At 52.6% G+C, this 14,604-nt stretch overlaps 1 protein-coding gene across 1 annotated transcript in view; it reads right to left on the minus strand.

The window, feature by feature from the left end:
* Positions 1-674: 674 nt before the first annotated feature.
* The window catches only part of TRPC5 (transient receptor potential cation channel subfamily C member 5), a 49,356-nt gene continuing 35,426 nt past the window's right edge, over positions 675-14,604 (minus strand). Inside the window, exons 6-10 of the mRNA XM_026044541.1 lie at positions 13,181-13,376; positions 3,160-3,366; positions 2,966-3,007; positions 1,967-2,056; positions 675-1,618 (exon numbers count right to left, since the gene is read on the minus strand). Coding sequence (XP_025900326.1) covers positions 884-1,618; positions 1,967-2,056; positions 2,966-3,007; positions 3,160-3,366; positions 13,181-13,376 — 1,270 coding nt within the window. The 3' untranslated portion in view covers positions 675-883. The remainder of the gene's footprint in view (positions 1,619-1,966; positions 2,057-2,965; positions 3,008-3,159; positions 3,367-13,180; positions 13,377-14,604) is intronic.

Genomic DNA, 14,604 nt, shown 5'->3' on the forward strand with positions numbered 1-14,604 from the left:
GCAGGGAAAGCTCCAGCAGCCGCTGCCTAAAAGAGGGCAATTCAAGTGCTCTACCCAAGGACCCCGGTCGAGGAGCAGCCCACGCGGTCCGGCCGAGCGGCGCCGTCGCTGACAGGCACGAGCCCCAGCTCAGCCGCGAGGAGGACGCGCAGAGCCCGATGGAGACAGGGGCTGGRCCGGGAGAGCGGCTCCCCCGGCGGCTGCGGGTGCTGCCCCCCTGAGCCTGAGCCGCCCTTCCGGAGGGAGCCGGGACACGGGCGGAGGCAGCARCGAGGCCGGGTGCTCCCAGCRGGAGCTCAACCACCTCCTCCCTGCRGGAAACCAGCTAAAGCAGCAGCTCGCACCAGGCTCCAGCCCGGCATCAGAAGGTGCCTCTTAGGAGGAATTTATAGTGTCACAGTAGTAGGCAACCTTAAAAAAATACATGCAACTGAATGAACTGTAGGCCGTATTGCTTAAAGAAATCAAAAAGCCGGTTATAACTTGAAATGCTTTCTAAGATGATCTTCAGCGTGATTCACAGCCTTCTGCTGGGCCGTTGAGCTCTGCTCGTCCCGCCGYGCGCGCGCGGGCGGGCACCGCGCTGCCCCGGGAGCAGCTCTGTGCTCCGGCGCCAATCCCGCRGGGTCCGGGCACTGCGGCTGCGTCGGAAGGGAGCCCTGGGCTTCACAGTGACCTTAGAAATGGTGGAACCTTTAATGCGGCATTAGGGAGTGTAAAAATGTAAAAGATGCAGATGGCTATAAAAGAGGCTAATGTAACTAGAGTTTTACTTTTTTTTTTTCTCCTATGGACAGAAAGGAAATGGTACTGCTGAGCGAGGTGAGAGCAAACCGTTACAAATAATTAGCTAAGTTTTCTAGCAGGTGTTAGACAGCTTTACTTATAACCGCGTTGTAACATGGTCTTCCTGCCCGTCTTTCCACTTGTTTATAAACAAGTCACAAGCATCTCCCCATGAATCAAATACGTCTTCCGAGGAGTCTAAAAGTTTGGAGTTAGAGGAACAAATACTGGAAGCACAGTGAAGGGAGCTGGTACAAACCCCAGGGCACTCCTTGCTCTGGCCCATGAGTCTCGTGTTCCCACTGTAGTCCACCTCATTGAGGTTAATTTCGCTTTTGGAGCAATTCTCTTCTCTCTCTCTATTGATCTGAGAGTATTTAATGTCTTGCCACATGTAGTGCGGCTGAATAACTCCRTCTGAAATGGTGTACATGGGCTCCGAGCTTGGTTCGGGTACGTGACCGTTCATCTTGGAGAAGAGCAGCCCCAGCCTCTTGAAGGACTCCTTCTTGGAGCTGGAGAGTCTCTGAACTCTGTTTCCATTGCGGATGAAGGAGCGCTTGCTGATCCCGTTGCTTTTGGGCTTCTCATCCACCACATCAATCCCAGACATAGTTTTAATTAGAGCAGACACATTGAAATCTTTCTTTTTGTTGGCTACATTGAAAGACACACTCTTGGCTTTGGGTTTTTCTACAGTACCGTCCTCATTTGCATCATCCTTTTGGGACACCTCAGTGCTGCTGGTAGAGTAACTTCTCCTCTGGGGCTTCCTGTTTCCCAAGAGGTCAAGAACTTCATAGCGAAAGCTCGAGATGTCCTGTTTTAATTCCTAGGGCCAGAGGAAAGCGGAGTGAGGCACAGAAGCTTTCTCACATGAAAGAACGATCGTGTTCCCCTGGGCGAACTGTTCAAAGTTATGTAAATGGCTGATACTAAATCACACTTTTAAGAATGCCACATCAATCTTTCATTATTCAGTGACAGGAAGAAAATGTATTGGTAGTTCTAAGAACTGGAGACCCTCCCACAATCTTTGTTTCCAAATGCTGTAGGACCAGCCTTCTCGACCAAAATCTGCCCCCAAGAGAGCAAATAAAGGTTTAATGATACAGTAAATAACGAGTGGCTGCCTGAATGGYCTGGATGAAGTAACTGCTTACCATGGAATTAGAGTTACCTTGAAATTTTCTTCAGTTAAGCCTTCATTGGTTTTGGAAGTTCTTATCATAGCTGCAACGTATCTTTTCACCAGATTCCGGATCACTTCCTGGAAGGTGAAAGGGAACAAGTGGCTCAGCCGTGGCCCCGGCTCCGGCCCCCCTCCCGCATCCTGCTAACCGGGGCTCTCCTCACCCCGCGCCTCGGGGAAGCCTCTGGCCCTTAYAGCAACTTCTCCTGCACTGAGCAAGCTCTTAGAAAGGCCTGTGTGACTTTTATCTTGCATGTTCCATTTTTAAGTATGGTTAAGACAGTGTTTTGTACAGGTGTTTTGTGTGAAAAGTGACTAATTATGGTCAACATCAGTTCTTGTGTGCTGTTCAGAATACAGAAATTGTCTTAAATAATGCAAATTGCTTATTGTTTTTAACAGTAAYAGCCTGAGACACAAACTAATATTCTGGAGATTTTTCTTCTTCCTCCCAGAATCCTGGTGTAATGCATCACAGGAGTGCAAGTGCTGCAGCCAGGGCTATTAATACAGCTTCATCCTTTTGTAAGTTGAATTTAATGAGAATTTGATGGCGRGCAGGCTAAGAGTAAACAGAAACAGCAAAATTGAGCATGGGAGCAATTCCTCTTTCCTGGGCCTTCCAAACTGGAAGAAAATCCTGAGCCCTGTTTGAGCAGGGTTTAGGGACGAGAAGGAAACAAAAAAGGGAGAGGATAAAAAAAGATAAAGGGAAACAAATGTTGAGGGTGTCTGGAAGGGCTGCAGAATGGGTGGGAGCAGGAGGGCCTGGGAGGCGCCGGGCAGGCAGGGGCTGCTCCGCAGCGCGTTTCGCACCGCTGCAGAGAAGGGGCAGGGCTGGGTGCACGTGCTGCAGCACCCGCCTGAGCGGCAGGGTGATGCTCGAGCCTGTGGCAAGCAGAAAGCAAGCAGAAAGATGCTCTAGGGGAGAGCAAGCAGGGAGGGACCAGAACGCACGTAGGGAGGAGAAACAGCTCGCGGGGTTACCTGGTAATGTTGGTTCTGAATCAGGTTGTCCGCGTGCCGTTCCTGGAATTAAGAAGGCACAGTTAGGTGATCCGTTCCATCCTGCCTTCCAGGCCCCCCGTGGCTCCGAGCGGGTTATGCTCCAGCAGGGACCCTGGTGTCCCGGCAGAGCAAGTGCCCTCCGAAGCAGAGCGGAAACACGCGGCGCTGCTTACTGTGAACGTTTTGAGGTTTTCGTGCTGCTTCTGCTCGCTCGTGGAGGGGCTGCCCGGGCACAGCTGGGTGTGAATCCACTTGCAGAGGTACCAGACCGACTTGGGACTCGGGATGATGTTAAAAGGAGGGGGCAGAGTGGCACCTTCRTCAAAATAACTCATCCAGAGCTTCGTCCGGGCAAACTTCCACTCGATGTCTGCGTGGTCCTAGGAGAGAAGGCAGCGGCGTCAGTGGGATGCGCCAGAAGAAGGACATGGAGCCGGGGAGGGTCACAGTGTCACTGCGCCCGCCTCCCTCCCAAGCACAGTCCCCTTGGGGCCGTGCTTACCAGGGCAGTGGGAAACGCTGCTGCGTGCAAGCCCGGAGCGGTGCCGGAGCGCTGCACAGCCGGGAGCAGCTCACCCACCCAGCCTCAGCGCCTCCCCTCCGCGCCTCCTGGTCGACCGGTAAAAGCAGCAAAGGAATATTTATTTTACTTTCTGTTAGCATTTCTGTTCTCATAGGCCATGGCTTCACCTGCCCAAATGCAATGATGTTCTTCACTGGAAAAAGATCCTTCATGGTTGCTGGTTTCTGTTGATTTGTTTGTTTTCACAGTCTCTGGGGATTCAGCCCGTGCAGACTCAGGCACAACAGAAACATTTCTGCAGGCRCTGTTTTCAGCTTGGTGTCTGCATTATCCTTGCACAGAAGCAGGAGCTCTCGCTGTCCCAGTGCTTCCCACCAGCCCGGGGCACCTGTCAAGCTGGGGACGGCATCAGCCACGCTCCCCACTGCGCACGCAGGCACAAGGTCCCATTTGTCACCAGAGAAGAAGGACTGTGGCCACGTGAGACCCTGACAGCAACATTCCCCAAGCCCAGACACCTGCAGTCCAGCCTGTGCTATCAAAGGGCCCAAATCAGGGYAAAGACATCTCCTGGGAGCTGGGATTCAATGGGATCCAGGCTGGATTTCATGCTGTATATTGGTGTTAAAACAAGTCACTGTTTCTTACAGTCTGCAGAAAATAGGATATTGAACAGAAAAGGAAGAGAAATCATTTGAATCCTTCCAGCCAAACAGTGCTGAATGCTGTGTGCAATACTAGAGAAAATTAAAACASTGACGATGGATATTGTTATCAGGGCCGAGTTTAGGGCTAAGCTGATGGCATTTTAGCTGCTTAGCATTTATGCTAACAGTATCTGACATGGGATTAAACCAAAAATATGATTATCTATGCAAAGTAGCATTGCAAGGCAAGAGAAAAGGCCAATGCAAAGAGATTTGGACTGGGCATAAAGGCGCAGCCCCCTTGAATGAGCTGCTGAGGGCAGAGTGGGGCCTCGGGCTGATCCCTCCACTCCTGGTGCCTCTCGGAGCGCATGTCCATGCGCTGGAACTGCTTCCCGTGCAGGCCTGGCCAAGAAGGGCAGTGCGGCCTCTTCCCCGGCAGCCCCTCTGTGCAGAGCTCAGGGTGTCCTTGGCTGCCTGTCCGTCCGTCTGTCTCCGCTGCTGTGAGTTCTCTGGGGCTGGCAAACGACCCTGCTCACTTGTGCACCTTGATGCTTTTGGCCCCGAGCACATCAGGAGAGAGGCCCTGGCAGCGCCTCAGTGCTGGCGAGGCTCCCAAAACTGACGTTTTAATTTTGCTGCGCATGGYTTAGCGTGCCAGGAAGGCGCCGTTGCTGGAGCTCTCCTCGTGCCTGCAGCAGTGACGTCCCGGGTGCCGAGGGAGCCTTTGCCGGCTCTCCGCCGGGGCCTCGCGGCCTCCCCAGCCCCTGGCCTCTGTGCCAGCTCTGCATGTGGCCCCAGGGACCGTCACCCGCTCTCCACACAGTCACTGCATCTCCGCAGCGCCACAGGGGCAGCATGGAGCTTTAGGTGAGTCCAGACCTGCTTTGCATCGAAGCTCAGGCCCAGAGTGGGCAGTCCCTGGCTCAGCTGGGTCGCAGGCACCACGTCCTCCCCCGAGCTACGTGGTGCGACATGCGAGATGACAACTATATTGCAGCATTTTCTGGAAGCCAAAGAAAGAGACCCATGAGCTCTGCGAGTGCAGCCCTGTGGACTTCATGATTTAAACCCCAGCTTGGGTTTTGCTGTCCYCTCTCTCAGCTCCTGTTACTCCTGTTCTCCAGCGCCACTCACGTTGCAGCTACAAAGTGCTCTCCTTCCAAGACAACTGAATCCGCGAGCTCGGAGAACACCTCAGCTCCAAGACACCATCACTTGGATTCTCCAGGTGAGAAAACCGGCATCAGCTACCAGCGCAGTGTGACTGTGTCACAGGCCACCTAATCCTGCTGTAACTCTGCCTTTGGAAGTGAGGATTAATCCCCCCGCTAAGATTTCCCTGGGGGGCTGCCGAGGCCATTTTCTTGGAGCAGCTGTGCAGACTTGCTAATTCGGTCAAACTGATGTATCCACAGATGTGCCAGAGTTTAAATAATTACCTGCTACACTAATTATCCTGGGTAATTCCAGCATTAATCTCCATCTCTCTCTCGCTGCGTAAGAAATCTGTTGTTTACACCTGGTTTAGTGCTCCTTGTCCAGCCTCCCGGGSCCAGCGCCCGCCCGGGCCGCGAGCGGCGGCCTCCGCACTGGCCCCGACCCGGCACCCGTGCCCGACGGGGCGCCTCTCACCGCCGAGCTGGGACCTTGGGGACAAAGCCCACGCTGTCTCGTGTCCTCGCTCTTGCTCTGGCTGAATGCACCAAGAGCCAGCAGCAGCAGGGATAATATCTGTTCACCCTGGCTTTCCAGCAGGCGAATGCAACGAACTAAAGGCCCGTGTATCTTGAGCGGAAAGCCTGGCAGAAGGAGGGTCGGGGAAGATCATCTTGGCAGGACTGACACGGGCAGTCCTGCAGTTTGCAAGGTGCTGCTTTTGCAATATGCACTGGACAGGCTGCTAAGACATCAGCAGAGCCTGGGGGTGCAGTGCAGTTCAAAGAAGCAAGCAGCAAAATCCAAACAGACTCTCTGAGGTTAATGATGCTGAATATTTTTAAAGGAAATAGGCTTCATACAAAGAGAAAACATCTATGAGGAAAAATGGGGACYCACAGAGCCAATTAATGCAGCTGTCACTGAGAGCAGGCGGCTGCACTTTCAGAGCCTGGTGACACTCGGAAGGATAAGAACCTAATGGGCTCCAGCTCCAAAGCAAGGCAAGAAAATTACGCGCAGAGGCCGATCTAGCTCCAGTGAGTGCAACTGGAGCAGGCGGGGAATGGGAGAGCTGGGAGGAGGTGGAAGTCCTGCCCAGCACCAAATGCTGCCCGCGCGGCAGTGCACCCAGAGAAGCACTGGCCGTCGTTTCCCTCTGGAAAGCTCCATTTTGCCTGGTTTTCCCAGCTCCAGGGAAGGATTTTGCTTGTGCTTGGAAAATGCACGCGCTAGCATGGCCGCTATTTATACCTTCCGAGTGCAGAATAGACTTGGTAATTAAAATCTTTATTATAGCTTGCAGTGCACTATATTCCTCAACGTATTTCGATTCTATACATCAATTACCTTTCATCTCTCACCAGCACATTGCCTAGAAATAATTGTGAGCTAATGAGAAGGCCGGGGAATATGATTTTTGATAAAACACAGAGAGCTGTGAATTGTGCTGTTTTTAGTGTAGTTAAATTAGTTGGGCTGACACCTTTCCTCTCCTCTTCTTCAGTCTTATTCCAGCAAAGTTCAGTTGTTATTTCAATAGTCAAATAAATCAGAGCAGTATGAAGGTCATATAGACAAATAGTTCTCTAAAGAACCGCAGCAGGAAGAAGCAAAGTGGAAGATATTGCCAGCTTTGTTCTCCTGTATCCSTTATCTCGCTGCTGATAAAAAGACTTTTCTTCACGCCAGAAGACAGACTGATAACGCCCAAGGGTGCTGATAACGGTAGCGACCTGCAGCTACATCGCACTTGAGTAATTCACACAGGCCCGTGAGGAAGAGGTGGCCTGGAAGGGCTGTGTAACCCCGGGAGCTGGGGTGCCGATGGCTGCCTTAGTACCCCGGCAGAAAGGAGCTCTGCATCCCTCTCCCACAGCTTTGAGTTCTTTTCCTTTGATTTTTCCTGCGTAGCCATCACCTTGGGATCTGAGCTCTCCAGGGAGGGGAGGAACGTTGCTGCTGCATGTTCTCCAGGTGGGAGCCAGTTGCAAAGCAGAATCAGATACTTTCCTCAYCTCTCTCTCTCTCTCTCTCTTCCCCTCACCCAAAAAATAAGCTAGTCCTGAGCAGCAAAATCCCAGCTGGGATCTGCGTGTGAAAGGAGGGGGATCACTCGAATCCCTAAGTGTCCGCCTTGCTGCACGCAGAGCTGCCTCCCTCTCAATTAGCCCAGCTTATTGCTGGATTGCCACACATTGGGAYGGCGCCCTGAGCGGCTCAGGATGCAAAGTCGTGTTTCAGGGGCTTCTTAATATAGCTGTTCCTGTTGCTCGGCCTCAGGTGAGAGTTCCCCCAATAAATCCCTTTTATTTCTTAGTTCCCTTTCTATTCCTAGATAATATTTTTTTTCCTTTATCTTCCGCTTATTCTTTTTTTCTCCTGCCTTTCTTTTACAGAGGTCCCCTTCCTGCAGAGACACAGGGTAACGCTAATTGAGCTTGTCAGCTCTAAATAAAAGATGGGGGAGCGCAGAGGGCTGCGGCCGCCGCGGTTCCATCTGGATGCTTCAGCTTGGATCACGCAGCGAGAGCAAACCTTGCTGCATGCAATGGGCAGAGAATCATTGACCTGTCAGGCTGGCACCGGGCTGTTGTCTGCATCAAAGAAGAAGGGACCCACTGGGATAAATGCAGCAAATTTCCTATAAAGTGTCTTCCATCAACCAGGGGGCCCTGTAAATTGCAAACTCATCTTGATTTCTCTTTTGACCTGCTGTTTCTGCTCCCCCAAATAAACCCCGGAGTGACCTGGCCACTGTTGTGCAYAGGCTCAGATAAATATCTGTTGCTTAAAAAAAAAAAAAAGATTAAAAACAACTGCAGGAATTTACCCTCTGATCCCGCTGACTCCTGCTGGCAGAGCTTTGGGGTCAGGCCGTGGGGAATGAGCTTTGCCCAGTCTAGCAACAAATCCCCACCACAGCGTGGGGTGCACAGAGCCACCCACTGCCACCACGGCTCTGCAAAGCCCAGGGAACGTCAGCCACGGCCCTCGGGGCTGCGGGTCTGGCSGTGTCAGCCTGGAGGCAGCAAAGGGACCGAGCGCCTCCGGCGAGCACCAACAAGAAGCTGTTGGGATCCCGGCCATCAGTGGAGGGGATGCAGGGCTCRTTGCATCCCACACCATAAAACTGGGGCCATAAAACTGGGGGAAATGCCCGTATACAGGCTGACAACTTCTCGGTGCAGCTGGCTGGCTAAAGAAGAGCTGATCTGGACTGACTTGGAGCCGATTCGCTTGCACGGAGGCTGAGCAAAGCCGCCGCGCCGGACTCCACAGCCCTGCATCCCCACCTAAGCTTTGTGCTCTGTGAAGTTCTGCCTCAGCAAAAGCCCTRGCTGAGAACGGGGCAGGCTGCGCGGGCAGGGAAAGGGCAGCATTTTTGGACAGTGCGCATGGGTTGCTGGAGCCCATGGSGCGCTGGGGAAGGAACTGCTGCCTCTGCCAAGGATTAACGTGCGCAGCAGCCGCTGCCCCGCGTGCCCAGGGAACCCGGCCGGTGCTCGGGCCGGGGCAGCTGCTGCCTCTGCAGACAGGGAGCTGGACACGACTGCCTGTGGGACACCCAGCCTTGCACTGGAAACACAGTGATGGGCTGCCAAGATGTCCTTATATTCCTTGGTGCTTTAATTTTTAAGCTCTCTCCTCTGCAAAACTCAAGACAGCTCCATGCACAACATCCCTAAATTTAAAGTCAACATTTCCTCAAAGTGCTCATTTATTTTTAGCTGCACATACCAACTGTTCCTGTTTACTATACATATGTTTTTCTGTTGTACAGAACATTTCCCCCCAAACRTGCTAATCCGTCCTTTTTCATGCCATCATTTGAAAATGTGGTTCTATTTGGTGTCTTATTTTCTCTAATCTGACCCCTGGCAGCTACGTGTCTGCTGGGTCACGCTCTCTGCTCTCAGAGATACCCCTGGAAACGTTAAACCTGTCAACATCATTTGCAGTKACAGCTGCCCGAGATGAACCAGCCTTGCAAGAGTAGAAACAGCACCCAGCAGGAGGGACAATCTAACAAAATCATTTTGTAACTTAATACATACTGCTAGCATGATGTTATTATGCCCACGAAGCAGGCACGCCGTATATTACACCCTGGCATCGGTCACACTTCCATGCACACTAGTTAGGGGCGATGTTTGCCAGACCTGCTTCGGTGTCTGCCGTCCCCAGGCACTGAGCTGCTTTGTTTTTTTGCTAAAACTGTCATGGTTTATTTAAYGGTTGCAAGTGCTTACAACTCTCCTTAATATTGCAGCCGGAGGAACTGGTCTGTGCGGCTGATTCTGACCTGCCTGCAGCCCCAAACCAGGATCAAAGCCCCAAGCTCTTCCTTCTGCACAAGAAGGTCCCCAAATCCCATGGAGGTCACCTCCCTGTGCTGCTGGCTTGCCAGGCTGGCATTCGTGGTACTAATTCCTGCATGGCTTCCCAGGTGTGTCCGTAAGGAATGTGCTTCCAGGAGACACCYGCAGACTGCTCGTCCCTGCCACATGCCCCTGTGCTGAGGACCCTGGCAAGACAGACATGCTGGGGCATCAGTAACCCCTGCCAGCAAGTGGTTTGGAACGAAACACTGCCTGGCAGAAGGACTCCCCTCCTTCAAGGGCAGCCAAGTGGCAGCGCAATGAGGAACAGCCTATGAGCCAGAGCGTCCTTCTCAGCCGCGCTCCTCCCTCATGCCGCTTCTGAGGGATGGAGCCACGTGGCCACTGCAAGACCAGCTCCACTGCCCTTGCCCTGCTCGTGGTGACAAATGCCTTTCGGATTCCTGGGGCGACGGCACTTGTGTCACCGCGGGGAAGGCACCTGGAGATGCCGGTGGTGCATAATGTGCAGCCACGTTCTGTGCTGTCGTGCAGAGCACGTGAAGTGTCACAGGGCGACACCGCCCATGCCACCCACGCCACACGGCCGCCTCATCCGGTTTTGGGGATCGCCTGTCTCYTCTTGGAGATGTGTGGGGGGGTCTCCCATGAGCCGCTCTCCGCAATGGCTTGGCAAAAGTGAAAAAGCACAGGCTCTAAGAAAAGAACTCAATACTGAAATCGCCTTGGGGTACTCCCAGAAAATACATCTGTTGAAGCTGAAATAGCTTGGTCAAAAAAAGTATTAAAAAAAAAAAAAAAAAAAAAAGGAAAAGTTCTTGCTGTTCCATGAGTCAGGAGTCCATAATGTGCCGGACTAATGCCTGAGTTTCCTCTTTCCTGCCTTGCTCTGGTTTCTGCTGACGTGTCACGGTCTCATGCTGAGCACCTGCAGCACTTAACCACGGAGCCCCGAGCTGCTCCCCACTCGGGAGCCACGGCGGGAGCCAGGAAAGAGGAGCCTAGTTCTGCCTTCTCTCACTTGACAGCAGAARGAGCAGAGATGTGGGACGGTGGGGAAGAGTTAGCCTGAAGGCTGCTCAGGCAGCGATGTCCTCGAGCCTGGAGAACGGCAGGAGAGGGGCTGGTCGCACTGCAGCAGAGCTGCTGCCGTTAGCAAGTGGAATTAATTAAGACGTCCTGATCGCACTGCTGCAGGGGAATCAGCAAGTGAAGATGCTCTCTCCTCCCTGGCATTTAGCTCGTTTTATTTCCCTCCAGTCCTGCACACCATGAAAGGTTTCCTACCAAAATGCACACTGGAAGAGGACCCGTGCCCCACGCTGAGCCGCCCCGGCCCTGGCCCTCCTCCCTTGCTGCAGCAGCTCATTCTGGGTATGCTCAGTCTAACAGAAATGCCAGGAGGGAGAAATGCCCAGGTCAGCAACCTGTAGATCGAGGAGGGGGTAGAAGGGATTGCACTGTCTAACGAGAGGGCAAAGAAGATCCACAGCTGGAGAGCTCAGCATTTATTAATGAGCTGTTTTCTTCGAGGAAGAGGTTAATCGATGCCTGCCCGTGGGAGAYGCAAGCAGCGAGCTCGTGGCGGGCAGAGCGTGCGGGACGGGGCCTTCGAGGAGCGGGCACCGGCTGCGGGGGCCGACTCCTGCGCCCCGGATACGCCACTGCCCTCAGCAGGAATCGCTGCTTAAGCCACATGGAAACACCCCCTCGGGACTCCAGGGTCATTAATTGGAGCCGGGGCCTCACGCCGCTTGCAAAGTGCTTCCCCGTGCCCAGGCCATGCGGTGAGTGCAGGCAGGATCCTCGGATTTGTCCTGGGCAGCCCCTGTGCACAGAGCTGCTTCCACCAGTGACCTCCAGTCCCGCGTCGTCCGGTGGGAGCTCCCTGCTGGTGGCAGTCACCCAGGGGCCCTCTGAGGCGGGCTCGGTGTCTCGCTTGCCTTGGCAGCTCTTGGGAAGTGTGAGAAGAGTTTGGCAGCCCAGGGAGCCGCAGAGCCTTTTATTCTTACGCCAGTCTCAGGCTTGGGCTTTGTGTCAGCGGCAAGCTGGGATGATGAAAACACAGCGAGGGCCTGGGAGAAAACAGCCACAGAGCTTATCTCTGCACCCTGCCCCTCATGCAGCGTCCCTGGGACGCGAGGGCTGGCACTGCACAGCCTGCCAGTGCTGGGAGCATTGACACCGCCGCCGCAACAGCGATGCCTCCRCGATAAGCTCTTTGCCTGCTTGCTAGCAAGGTCAATGCCCCAGTTTTTCTTGTAATTTTTAACATGATAAAGATCAGAGGCTCAAAAGTATCACTGATTCAATTGAATATGTGCTCTGTTTGTCTAGATAACTGAATTTAGGAGCCACTTGATTTAGCAGATGATCAACAGCAACRGGGAACCGTTCAAGCAGGCAGTCAGTACGCGGCTCCATGTGCTTCAGCCTGGAGAGGAATTCATCCAGACATTTCCCCAGAGATCCTTCTGGGAAGTTGGTAGTGGAAGGAATTGGTGAGCTGGTGTGGGGTCCTTTTGCTCTGTTTTATTCTGTCTTGTTTTCTACAGCAGGCAGTCTCTGATGTGCCTGTATTTCTGAGTGACCAGCTGAGGACACAGATAACTTTCCTGACTCTTGCTTCTGCTTGCCAAGGATCTCACACTTCATCAGCTCAGTGTACAACATCTGTCATGTTGGGAAGCAGAACTAGAAAGTGCCCACGTGTTTATTGACATGTTGTGGACACGAGCTCCTGCGCCCACCGATCCTGCTGAGGAGCAGTTTATCTAAAGAGCCCTGAACTGCCGAGCTGTGCTGCTTCAGTTTTCAATCCAGTGGCAAATTTAACCACAAATGTCCATTGTTTTTTAGGTACACAGGATGAGATGAAAGCTCAGAGTGAGGGCTTGGACGTGAAGCTAAAACTGACTTCAAAGCTGGCTCTACAGCTAAGGGAGTTGCCTGGGACCAGAGCTGACCTGCCCAGGAGCTGCTCTGCCAGGAAGCACCGGCCTGCGGATTGTGGAGCTGGTTTGAGCTCCAGACGGAGGCGATTTAATTTCAGTGGGAAGACCAGGGAACAAAAAATTACAGGACTTGGTTCCTGACACACRTGGTTTCAAATAGTTAAATAATAATAGGGCAGAGGAAGAAAGCTATCAGAAATACCTCACAAATCCCTCCAGTCAGAAAACAAGGCACATTTGGRAGCAGTGGGAAGGCTTCCGCTTACACCCCCTCGCTGCTACAAAGGAAACCAGCTGTTAATGACAAGGTGATCACTGAAGTTAGTCTACAGGAGAAGACATGGGCAGAGCAGAGGTGAGAAGCCTTTTGCAGACAGGCAGCACTGCAACAGAGCACAACCTCCCCCACGGGCCTGATTCAGGCTCCTGGGTGGGAATTCCAGCCCTTGGCTTTGGAGACACAGGGTAGCATCTCCAGCCTCCCAGGACATGTGCACTTGCTGCAAGCAACCAGGAGAGACACCCAGGGAGCAGAGAAAGCGAGAGCAGGCAGAACGAGATCAACTTACAGCAATGAGCTGGTAGGAGTTGTTCATCATGGCTATGAGCATGTTCAGCAGTACCACCAGGGAGATGACRTTGTAGGTGCCGAACATCGTGGCGCCGACAAATTCCGTGAACTCGTGTCTGGCTTTCACGTTGGTGACGTAGAGATTCAGCAGGCCGAACACAGACCAGAAGAGTGACTGGAGGGTCTCAAAAAGTCTGCAAAAAAACCCAGATTGTTATTTGGCTACATGACTCCAGGCAAGAGAAAGCACTTAGTGCCTTCAGGAGCTCTGGACATGTTGAGGTTGCGTGTCCTCCCATGTGAGAGCTCTGTCAGTGCTATTGCAAGCATTCCCGTGCTGGGAATGSTCTACTGGGAGCACAAAAAATATTGCCCCCATTAAATTAAATATTAAATGAATATTAAAAAGTGATATAACCTCTCCTAATTAAACATTGCCTTCATCACTATCAGCTCTGCCAGCTACCTGTTTGGGGTGCACAGCCTCAAGCACGTCGTGGCCAGGGTTAGACTGTGCTCAACCGGGGAGCAGTAGGAGGAAGGAACTGCAAGAAATTGCATCCTCCTGATCCTTCTGCTCGAACAGGGCTGAGAGCTTGTGAGGGCTCCTAAGYTGAGCAGGCCAGAGTGCGAGAGCCCCTGGCTCGCACAGCAGCTCCCGCCACCAACCTGCAGGTCACGAGGGATCACTAAGGACTGAAATCAAGGAGAGTCACCGCCTAATTCAGCCTCGGAGGCTTTCGTCTTTTGAAGTCTTTTGAACCAGAGCCGACCTTGCTGGGCCTGGGCGCTGGGGAGATGGCGCCAGGGCTCTGCTGGCTGCGGACGCAGACGAGTGACCTTTCGCCGTCACGTCAAATACATCGTCGGCAATCTAAATAATTGCTCTGTTTGGGCATCTTTGTTTTGGCTTTCCAAAAAATGACATTTCTGTCATCACAGAAAGCACATTTATATGCCTGCTTAAGAGTTTCCATTTTGGCCGGGGGTCAGCAGATATTTTCAAACGCTCCTACTAGAAAATCAATAAAAATAGACTCAAATACTCTGTGTGACACACCGGGGATCTGTCCTCCTGGCACCTACGCCCCGTGATTCCCTGTGTGTTACCAAGGGATTCAGTTTCCTTCTGTTTAACAGACATTTTGTGTTTTTTCACTAGCCAAAATTATAAAGACTCTTTGGAGCAAAAACCCTGCTCCCTAAACCCCAGCTGTTAGGTTTATTAAATGAGTGAGAAMGCAGTTAAATAAGGCTTAGCTAAAGACTGCTATTTCTTTATTAAACATAGAGGAAGCCTTGTTATCTCTTAACGTATTTTAACAATATCAGTAAAGCTGCTGGTGGGACTGSAGGCTCTGGGCGGGCCAGGCTCCCTGTTGTGCTTGCGTGAAACCCAAGCCAGCCTGGGACGGGATCCAT

The sequence above is a fragment of the Nothoprocta perdicaria genome, unplaced genomic scaffold (assembly GCF_003342845.1).
Source record: "Nothoprocta perdicaria isolate Ctin4 unplaced genomic scaffold, notPer1 scaffold_370, whole genome shotgun sequence".
In the NCBI taxonomy this organism is placed as follows: Eukaryota; Metazoa; Chordata; class Aves; order Tinamiformes; family Tinamidae; genus Nothoprocta; species Nothoprocta perdicaria.